This window comes from Sciurus carolinensis, chromosome 17, assembly GCF_902686445.1.
Source record: "Sciurus carolinensis chromosome 17, mSciCar1.2, whole genome shotgun sequence".
Classification (NCBI taxonomy): domain Eukaryota; kingdom Metazoa; phylum Chordata; class Mammalia; order Rodentia; family Sciuridae; genus Sciurus; species Sciurus carolinensis.
The window spans coordinates 2,685,434-2,696,064 of NC_062229.1; the positions used below are offsets into that span (position 1 = coordinate 2,685,434).

Below are 10,631 nucleotides of genomic sequence, written 5' to 3' on the forward strand. Positions count from 1 at the left end.
GACTCAGTGGCTGGCCGTGGTTTTCCCTGGTCACCAGACTCAAGTCCTTCCACAGGAGTCGAGACCCGCCCAGGGCCCCAGGGCCTCCTCTTCCTGACAGAGACACTGTTTGCAGCAGGGTGATGACTGGCCAGTGGACAGCTAGAGTCCAGGACCCTGGGCCTCTCTGCCCGCTCACTGCAGGAGAAGCAGGAATGTGCATGTCACCGTGCCACTGAGTTTGCACTGGCTCCTCCGCTCAGGTCGAGGGCTCCCAGAGTACCCCAGTGATTAGCTCTGCGTGCCCAAGTGGTAAACCTGGGGCAGCAGGCTGGGCCTGGGCCAGGAGTCTGCTGGGTGCTGGCGCTAGCCTAGGCATGGCCTGGCACCAAGACATGTCATAAATATGTGGGGGCATAGGCTGTGAAGAGAGGCCAAGGCTGCCCTGGTCGTCAAGTGACAGAATCGGTTGAAGGGTGACCATCAGTCCAAAAGGCGGCGCACCCTGGGGTTTCTGCCAAGAGCACGCCCCTGTCTGGAGAGGCCCACCACTGGCAGGGCTCTCAGCAGCCTGTGGCTGCTCGTCCTGCCCACCTGACACAGGCTGGACAGCTGACCTCCACTGAGCCAATCTGGTCCTTCCTGCACTCCTGCTGCACACTGGCAGCCAGGAGCCATGGGGAGGCAGGGCCAGGCGACATGGGTGGCAGAGGCGTGCACACAGCACTGTAACCGGGTTCTGGAAGGCTCCCAGTCCGCCTCCTGAGGCCTCTGGGCCCTCAACCCTTGGGCACCATGAGATGCCCCTCCATCTCTAGTAGGAGGCGCCTCTGCAGCTTGGACCAGCTTGGAGGGTTTCTGTTCCTTTTAGCAGCTCTGTGGAGTTTCAATAGTGGACCCCAAACCCAGGTCTCTGTGTCCTGGGGCCTAGACACGAACACCACCATGGTGTCGAGGAAGGTTCTGCAGCTGCAGATAGATGAAGGGCATGGGCCAGGGCTGCCCTGGGGGCCTGCTGTCATCCCCTGTCCTTGTGTTTGTTCTGGTACCGGGGATGGAACCCAGGGCGCTTAACCACTGAGCGACATCTCCAGCCCCTTTCATTTTTTATTTGGAGACGGTCCTGCCTGGTTGCTCAGGACCTCACTAAGTTGCTGAGGTTGGCCTGAAATTGCAATCTGCCTACCTTAGCCTCCCGAGCCCAGACTTTTAAGAGGAAGGCAGAGGGAAATTCCAGATGGACAGGAGAGAATAAATCAGTGTAACCACAGAGGCGAGATGTGGCCACAAGCCAAGGGACACAGGCAGCCTCCAAAGATGGAAAAGGCAGTGAACAGATGTCCCCCAGGGCCTCTGGAGGGACTATCCCACCACCACCTTGGTTTCAGCCTGAGCAACTGATCTCAGACTCTGGGCCTCAGACTGGTAAAGAGTGAACTGTTCACTCTAGCCAAGTTGTGTGAGATCACCATCTCAGGGCCACAGGAACCTCGAGTCCCGAGAGCAGGGGGGAAACTGGAGCACAGGCCAAGGGCCCAGGACTGTGGGCACATGGGGATGGCGACATGGGACGAGCAGGAGGCCGGAGTGCGCGGGCCCTGCTCCTGAGCGGGGACCCCAACCTCCATGATGAAGCCTGAAGACTTCCCAGGCCAGCACTGGCAAATACCTTTGTGAAATTTTGGCTTTGTGGCTGTGTGATCTATCATGGTGCCACCATGACTCAAAGCCCCCATGGCACTCAGGCAAGGATTGCAGAGTCCTGCTCTTGGTCACGTCTCTCAATTCTGTTCTTGCTGAACCTGAGTTCCACACAGGCCTGTCTCTAAAGGACTGATCAGGTGTCCATCAGGGTCTCTGTCATGAGCATGTGGTCAGCCACAGGCAGAGGGCAGCAGTGACTCATTTGTTCTTTCATTCCAATATCTGAGGCCCACTGAGGCCCAGGCATGAGTGGGCATAGCCTCATAGACCAAGCTAACAGCAGAGAGCCCCCAGGACAGAAGCAGGGGCCTGGAGAATAACCCTGCTGCCACTGACACCCAGGACGGTGGCTCTCAACGGGAAGTGGCTTGGCTCAACATCCTGCAGTGCCCAGGGCATCACCCACACAGAACACTCTGGCCAGGTGTCCACGGTAGCAGGCTGAGAAGCCCTGCCGTTGGTCAGCAGCCATGTGCCAACAGCTTTCAGAGATAGGCCTGGATGACTCCTTCAAGGTCCTACTCCTCAGATGCCCTTCAGGCAAGGTAGGGTGACATCCATTCATCCCACACATATTTCCTGTCCCCTATAAGAGATGGCTCTACTCTGGGTGCAAGAGCCCACCAGGCTGGTCTGTGCTGAGGGTCTGGTGGCCAGGGGAGACACAAACCCACAGACAACTAGACAACGTAGAAAATGCACTCACAAGGGACGCACCTAGAGAGGAAGCCACCAAGCATGAGCGTGCTCTTCTAGAACCTGAAGCAGGGGTGGCAAACGTGCAGCAAGCCACCCATGTGCTGTTGGCCCATGGCAGATGCGGTGACACGAGCCATGTGCCTCTGAGCCTCAGGCTCCTTCACACATCCCGGCACAGCAAGCTCCCGCTGCGGTTCATGTGCCTCTGAGTGCCGCCCTGCTTCATGAGCCCCACGCAGCCTGGGCCCAGGGCCTGGGAGGAGGCCCGCTGAGCGTGTTGGGACCGACTTGCAGGCTCCGAGCCTCCAGCGCCTGGCAGTGCAGACGGGCAGGCCAGCGCTCTGCTCCATCCCTGCAGTCAGCCTTCGTGGGCAGCTGTCCTCCTCCCTCCACACCTGCCCAGGCCCTCCTGATGACTGGGTGCCACCCCTGGTGCCACGGCCTCACGGGACTGCATCCCCACAGAAGGCCCGCCCCACGCGCCTTGCCAGCTCGCAGGGCCCTGACTCAGAAGGCCTGCGGCTTACCCAGGTAGTAGAGGCGGTGGGAGTGGGGGCCCGCCTCGTCCGCCTTCTGCACGAACTGGAAGTCGTGCGGGGCCTTGTTGACGATGAGGCCGGAGTACTTGCGGCTGCCGTGGATGATGCTCCGGAGCCCGTCCCACGAGTGCTTCTGCACCTGGAAGCGCGCTGCCGGGTCGTCCATGTCGCCCGTGTCGGCCCGCTCGGTCACTGGGGCCCCGCTGGACATCCTCTCGGCCCCCTCCGAACGCAGTGAGAAACTGCGAGGAAAAGGGACCGGTGGCGGAGCTGAGGAGGGAGGGCTGTGTGGCTTCAGCGCTGTCCCCTTGTCAGCAGGCCCCTCCTCTGCGCAGCTTCCCTGTCCCCTAGACGCGTCTCAGAGCATCCCCTTCCCTCCACCTCACTGCTCTGAGGTCAGTCACCTCCTGGCTGAGCATCTGAAACCATCTCAGCCTGGATCCCCAGACCCTGCAGCCCGCCCTTCAGACCCTCCCCAGGCTGGGGCGGGGCTCGGCGGTTCACCCCCAGCCCAGGGGACACGATGACACCCCAGCCACAGTCCTCAGCTTGCCCTCAGAGCTGCCACCGGCCCCCACCCCGTGCCCTTGTCGCCTCCGCCTGACCAACTTCTCAACAGCTCTCGCTGAGGTATCTGGCAGGTCCTCAGAAACCACCTGCAGCCATCCGCCCACCCCATCTCTGGGACTCCTGCACAGGCCACCTCAAGCATCTGTCACCGCAGCCACTTGCTGCATGCCTGTCCACCATCAGCTGTGTCCCGACAGGAGACCTGGCACCCCCAGCCTACGAAGCTTCAAGGGTGCACTCCTGGTCAGGGGACCCAGCCTGGGGGCTTGCTGCCCAGCAGGGGAGACTCAGAGCGACAGGGAGCATGGCCGGAAGTCAGCCAGGCAAGGGTGAGGGAGCTCGTCCTCCCACAGGGCACCCCACTGTCCCCCCAGGTCTGGAGGGCAGCCAATGCCCGTCCCTCCGCTGCTCGCCGCCTGCGTAGCGTCTGCTGTCTGGCTGGACTGGGCCAGTGAGGCAAATATTTGTTTTAAGGCAATCCAAACACCAGCCGCACTGCCCAGCTTGAGAGGCACCAGCAAGGTCCAGGGGACAGCAAGGGGGCCTGGCTGCCCTCCAAGCACCCTGAGCGCCCGCCCCTGCACACCCCACCCTCAGGGGCCAGGAGCAGTAGCGCCTGCATGCAGGACATGGGAGGGAACGCAGGGCAGCGGAGTGGCCCCTGACTCTGGTACATCCCAGTTCCCAAAGACTTTGTCCCTGGCCAGGAAGAGACCCCACAGAGCCACTAGCACAGGAGATGGGCATGCAGGGGTCGCTGAGCACCTCTGAAGAGCCAGGCCCTGTGAATGTCCCCTCACCCAGGCTGCACCACCAGGAGTGCAGGAGGGGAGCCAGAGGCTGGAGGGGTCAAGGCCTCACTTCCAGTTGGAGCGGAGGACCTGAGACAAAGTCGTCAACCAAGCCAGCACTGCAGGGAGAGTCTGGAGCTGGGGCTTCCTGTGCCCAGGCCCACAGGGCAGGCAGGCACCGTAGGAGGCTCAGGGAGCTGAGAGGCCACCCAGAGGTGGGCCCTTAGCAGGTGGCTTCCGAGCATCATTGCTGAGATTGACCCAGGGTCCCCCAGTCAGCTTGGACCCTGACGAGGGACAGAAATGCTTCCCCTGGCTTAACCCTCTGTTGGTGGAGGGCTGGCCACAGTGAGCAAGCTGGCCCGCAGCCCCACCTCCGGTCAGGAGCCGTTTGTGCAGCAGCTCCCCAGGGTTCCAGAGACTTGGACAGAGGCACCAGCCCAGCCAGGGCCCTCGGGTCAAACAAGCCAAGCCCTGGCAGGACGGGTGACTCGCCGCGGGTCACACACAGGACGTCCTGGCCCACTGCAGCGCTGCGGGTCATCTCCAGGGCAGTGTTAGGTAGGGCCCAGGACCCACACGGTCCCACATGCTGCTGGCGATGAGCCCAGAATACCCGGCCAGGGGAACTGCTCCAACTGGCTTAGAGGCTCCCCCTCCCCAAGTCCTGCCACCCTGGTTCAGTCCTGATCTTCAGATCGCCCGAAGGGGACCCAAAGTCTAAGAGCCCAGCGGAAGCACTTCAGAATCACATGGCTTATTTTCGTAGCAAAGAACCATCAAACGTTATCTTGCCTCCGATCACCGCAGAGAGCCCAGGAAGCAAAGAAACGATCCAGGAGCTGAGAAATGAAACGAGACATCGGGAGGAACGCCTAGGAATCTTCCAGACGTGGCCAGAACCTTCTAGTTCAAGCCCAGTCTGCCACTAGCCCCTCTGCTATCCCAGCCAAAGCAGGGCGGGCACTTGCCAGGGCAGGCGCAGGTGAGGAAGTGGGTCCTCCTCCAGCCACCCTGCCCTGTGGCTCTCCAGTGAGGCGTTTACACAGCCAGGGAGGGGAAAGTGTGTTCCAAGCCACTTAGCCCAGGCCACCTCACTCTCCTCCCGCCAATCAGCAGGGTGTCTTCACAACCCGTCACCAGCACAAGGTTAAGACGTCTGGGGCCACTGTCGAGGTTAGGACTGGAGTTCTGTGGCCTCTGCCTACACTGGTGCTTCAGGGTGGGGACCAGTGGCTCCTCTGGGTGTCTGTCAGAGACCCGAGGGAGCCGTGATGAGAGAAGCAGGCAGAAACTAACGAGGAACTGGACCCAGGAGGCAAGTCGGGGTGGGGTCCCACCACACCACCCTGGGGATGAGCTGCACAGGAGACTCGGGCAGCTGGCCCGGGTCAGGCCATGTCCTGCTGAGCGGGGTGACTGAGCTTCCCTGGGCTTGTAGCCTGTGCCCCCCGGGGGCCTGGCGCCTGTGCAGAAGGCCCAACTGCCACCAACCACTGGACCCCCAGTGCATTTGCCCACGAGACACCGGTGCTGCCCACCTCCAGCACCTGCATCTGGGGAAATTGCAGCCCTGTACCCTCCTGCTGCCCACAGGGCACATGCTCCAAGCCCTGGAATTCAGTGTCGGCAGGGTAGGCGCCTCGACCAGGTCTCCCACAGCCCCTCACCTCCCACCAAGCCCTGAGGCGTGGGGTCTGCCCAGAGCCCTGGACCTCGCAGGACAGCACGTTTCAAGTGCATGGTAAGCTGGGGAGACCAGCAAGGCCTGGGCACTTCTAGGGCGAACACAGGGCTCGGGGAGACTGAAAGGCCTGTCCCTGTCACAGGGAGGGAGGGGAGCGGAGCCCAGGCCTGTCAGACTCCACCACCCCATGCCCTGGCCACCAGTTCCCTCCAGGGTGAGTCTGTTCTCAGCAAAGCTCATCAGTGTCCAGGGACATTTGTGGTCCTGGTGACAGGGCAGGATGTTGGCATCAAGTGGATGAAGGCCAGGGAAGCCACCCCACACCCAGAGCACCCACCTGACCTGCACCATGCCCTGCTGCTTCCTCTTGGCAATACCCGGAACGGGCCCCGGGGAGATGCTTTGGACTGCTGGAAATCTGGGACGCCCAGGCCCAGCCCACCAGAGGCCCCAGGACTGCCTCACCTTCTCCAACTTCCCGAGTTCTCCTTGTCCAGGCGCAACTTCTTCACCTTCCGCATTAACTGCTCACTGACCTCGGAAGGGTGGGGCCTGCATGGCAGAGGACAGGTCACGGACAGCCCGGTGGGCAGAGAGCACCTCCCAGGCCGGGGACACCCTGACGCCAAGGACATCCAGGTTGTGGGGGCTGCAGGCCCTGCCCTGAAGAGCCAGAGGGAGCTGGGCGCTTCCCTGAAGCTGGCATCTTCTCTGGCTAGCCGTCCCTGGGAGTGAGCGCCTTGTCCTGCCTTGAGATGCCTGCACCCCGCCTGGCACTCTGCCAGCAAGGAGGCCATTGGCAGCTGCAGCCTCTTGACCTTGAACCAGAACTATGAGCCCAAATACTTCTCTTTTCTTTGTAACTTAGGAAGAAAGGTCCTTAGGAGTTTCCAATGACTCTAGAGATGCTATCTGAGAGGCACTTGCCAGAAAGACTTCCCACCTCAAATTCCTAACTGTGGCTGCCCCTGAGGGCCTTCATGGCCTCACCTCTCAGCCCCTGACCATGACCTCCGCCACGCTGGTCTCTAAGCACCAGCTTGCCCCACTCCCAGCACTTGCACTGGCCAGTCCCACCAATGGAAAGCCCTTGCCTGCTTTCTGTGTGATGTGCTCTTTCTCATCCTTGGGGCCCCCACCACCACAAATGTCATCCTTCCTGAGACTTGATCCACAACTGCCACCTGGTCACCCCATCACCATACCTAGGCAAGAATGCTGGCCTGAGGAACAACTAGCTGCAACCCTTCTCCTGAGGGGGGTCTCGGCTGGGGGTGAGTCTCCTCCCAGAGGACACCAGGTCATGTCTGTGGACATGTGTGGCTGTCACAACTGGGGAGCTAGAGTGGGTGGAGGCCAGGGATGCTGCTCGGCACCCTGCAGTGCCCAGAACCCCACCCCAGAGGGACCCAACTTATCTCCGTGTGGAGGGGGCTCCCCCAGGTCAAGCAAGCCCTCCTTGCTCTCTGGAGGTCGGCTCCACGGCTGCAGGCTCACAGCTGTCCAGTTCCTATCCAACCCCTATGCCTGGAACCACGCTGGCACCCAGAAGCACTCCATCAGCATTTCAGGTTGAAGGCACAAATAGCTGTCCTCTCCTGAATGCTGTCTAAAGTCACAGGGAGCCCTGGCTCCCTTGCTGCCACACCTTACAAGAGCCAGGCCCCACCTAAGCTGTGTCCAGACACACAAGGGCGGGAGCAGTGGAAGCAGTGTCACCACAAGGAGGCGCTGGCTGCCTTCTCAGTCAGTGATGAAAAGTGGGGTGCCTATGTCAGAGAGAAGTGGGTTCAAACCCCAACTCTGCCACTTCTGGTCTGTGTGACCTTGGGGAGTCTTCTAATCTCTCTGTGCCTCGATTTTCCCCAGGTACAAAATGGGACTACACAGGACCTACAGCTGGGGCTCCTGCAAGGACGAATGGGACCACACACAGGATCCCACACTCCCGCACCTGATACAGCACAAGAACAGGGAGCAGTGCTGTCAGCTGATCAGGTTACTTAGAATCACACCAAAGGGAGAACTCGACCTGTCCATTAAGGCCAGACTCCTCCAATTGCAGACCAAGGGCCGGCCCTGTGCGGGGTGTGGTCCAGCTGGACCAGCACTCTCCTCTCTCCCTGAAGCCTGGGAGCATTCTTACCAGAGGCATTGGGAGGGGACAATGGATGAAAGAAAAGTCTCCAGCAGATGCACAAAAAGCTGCAGCCATCACCCTGAGTTGAGTCAACTGTTCCTGAGGACAGTAACCCCAGGGCCACAGAAAGTCATTTCCTGTCTATCTCTCTGTTCCAGTCAGTCCACACCCCAGCCTGCCTGGCCGCCCAACCCCAGCACACAACTGACCTTCTAGAGGGTCCAAGGAACCTCCATTCCAGCTGCAGGCATGGGACACACACCTTGACAGAACAGACGAGCCATTAGCACCACAGGCCAAGGAAGCGGCCAGCCGAGCGCTGGCTCACTGTCCTGCCGGCTGTCCCAGGGAGGGGGGGCTGCGGGCTGGCCCTCTCTACCTGGCTAGATTCTGGCTGTGCCTCGGCCCCGCAGCGCTGCCTGCAAGCCTGGCCGCCCCTCCCGCCCACCTGCCCTAAGCCCCAGCCAGGGACTACGGGCTGGCGACTAAGTCCACGGCGCTGGGCGTTAGTCCCAGCTCCTCGGAAGCAGGTTCGTTCTTGCCGCTGAGGCGAGCGACTGGCTCCCGGGCCCTGGAGGCGTTAGGCGTGGGGGCCAAAGGCACGGGTCACCTTCGACGGCTTAGCCGCGATACCGACGGGGACGTGTCAGGGCTGGTCTAAGGCTGCGTGGGGCGCGGGCGGCTGGACAGGCCGGGCCCCGCGAGAAGGCGGGCCGGGGAGGGCAAGTGGCGGCCAGGGGCCGCGCGCAGGACGCAGGTCCGCCGGGGCGCCGGCGGCTCTCCGCGCTCGCGGCGGGAGGTGGGGACCCCCGCGGCTGCGCGGCGGCGGCGGCGGCGGCCGTCAGGCTCGGCGGTCCTGGGCGCGGCCGCGCGAAGGGCGCCGCGGGACCGGCAGGGAGTCGGCGGCGGCGGGCTGCGAGGGGCGGCTGGGGCCGGCGGGCCGGGCGCGGGGAGGGCGCGGCCGCCGCGCGGGCGCGGAGACGGCGGGGCGGCGTGGGGGGGCCGGGGCGGCGGCGGGGGGCGGCCGTTCAATGGCGGGGCCGGGGTCGCGACCGAGGCGGGGCCGGTCAGTGGCGGGTTCGGGTCACGGGCGAGGCAGGACGGGCGCGGGTGCTGCTCACCGGGTTGCGGGGCGGCGGCCGGGCTGGGCAGGGCGTCCCGGGCCGGCGGCGCCTCACGCTCGCGGCTCCATGCCCGGGACTGCGGCCCCGGAAGTGGCGGGCGCGGGGGACAGCGGCGGCGGCGGACACGGGGGACCCGCCGGCTCAGGCCCCTTTGACCCGGAAGTTGAGCTACCCAGGCGGCGGCCTGCGATTGGACAGCGCTTGGCCGGCACCAACGGTCTCCGGTGCCGGGGGAGTTTGGTTTGGCGGCTCCACCTGCGGGGAGCTGGGAAGAGACGCCCCTGCGCGGGTGGTACAGCCCGAGTCTGGGCTGCTGCTTTTCAGGAGTTCCGGGTGCCGGCATTTCTGCCGGTGCGTTGGTGGTATAGTGGTTAGCATAGCTGCCTTCCAAGCAGTTGACCCGGGTTCGATTCCCGGCCAACGCAGGAGTCTTTTTCTCATTAAAACCCAATTCTCTAGTGGTCCTGGATCCAGGATATCTGATCGATGACCTTGAAATCGCTTTTTAAATTCCATAAATATTGCTAAAAGTCAAGGAACGAAAAGAAGTGAAGCTGGAATTACTGTTATAGGGGCTTTGAAACATTTTTAAACACTGGATAATAAGGGAAAGAGAAAGAAGAAAAGAACACAAAAAGAGCCCGAGTGTTTCCGCCCGGGATCGAACCGGGGACCTTTCGCGTGTGAGGCGAACGTGATAACCGCTACACTACGGAAACCGGCGGAGGACAGTTTTCCTCGCATTGTAATAATGTAACTGTAGGGTCGCACAGCTTGTTACATTGTAATTCCTGTTGCGTACTCTTGGCTCTCGGTTGACTTCCGCTCTGTCGACACGAGTCAACACACGCAAAAATGACTCACCAGCCCATCCAGAAGCCACACCAGCCTGTCATTGGTTTGTCTGACACGTGCGATTGATGCTTAAAAATTCATTCAAGCATTTGCAGAGATTCACTGTTGGGCTTCAGATCAGATCCTCTTCTTAAGGAACTTTGGGAAAAGAACCCTGCGTGTGTGGGGTGTGTGCACTGAGTGCAGGGGACGTGGGAGGAAAAACAAAAACCAAAGTCCAGGTGGAGAAAGATGATAACCTAGAAGGCTTGGTGTCTCCGCACCAGAGCCAACTTGTTGAAACGTTGGACCAGTGTTCTTTCTGTTCGTTTTCCCCGTTAAGGGACAGCAAAAGGGTCGGGGATCAGGCCACAATTTAGGACCCTATTGCTGCAACAGGAGCCCCTGCCTCTCCCCACTGGGGCTGAGATCTGGGGAGGTGCAAGAGATTGGCCCCATGCGGCTCCTAAGGGGAGCCGGGAGCCCCTCAGAAACCGAGGTGAGCAATTTACCAGGTAATACCTGTGAAAATCAAGAAAACGGAAAGATGACCCTATAAGGAGC

General features: G+C 61.5%; 1 protein-coding gene and 2 non-coding genes across 9 annotated transcripts in view; 1 reads left to right on the forward strand and 2 right to left on the reverse strand.

Annotated features, from left to right (window-relative positions):
• The window catches only part of Dpp9 (dipeptidyl peptidase 9), a 34,845-nt gene extending 25,466 nt beyond the window's left edge, over positions 1-9,379 (reverse strand). For 3 of the 7 annotated variants that reach the window (XR_007105986.1, XM_047532538.1, XM_047532543.1), the window contains exons 1-4: positions 9,231-9,379; positions 8,319-8,371; positions 6,435-6,521; positions 2,910-3,163 (exon numbers count right to left, since the gene is read on the reverse strand). Coding sequence is in view for 6 of the 7 variants with exons in the window: in XM_047532538.1 (XP_047388494.1) it covers positions 2,910-3,163; positions 6,435-6,490 (310 nt within the window). In the remaining variant the exon portion in view is untranslated. Of the gene's footprint in view, positions 1-2,909; positions 3,164-3,624; positions 3,858-5,077; positions 5,125-6,434; positions 6,522-8,318; positions 8,372-9,230 lie in introns of those variants that run through there. The other 4 variants (XM_047532539.1, XM_047532541.1, XM_047532542.1 and 1 more) reach the window with 4 other exon arrangements.
• Positions 9,380-9,586: 207 nt separating this feature from the next.
• Positions 9,587-9,658, forward strand: Trnag-ucc (transfer RNA glycine (anticodon UCC)). Its single transcript has one exon. It is a non-coding gene; the product is annotated as a tRNA-Gly (tRNA).
• A 221-nt stretch (positions 9,659-9,879) lies between these two features.
• On the reverse strand, positions 9,880-9,952 carry Trnav-cac (transfer RNA valine (anticodon CAC)). Its single transcript has one exon. It is a non-coding gene; the product is annotated as a tRNA-Val (tRNA).
• Positions 9,953-10,631: the final 679 nt, after the last annotated feature.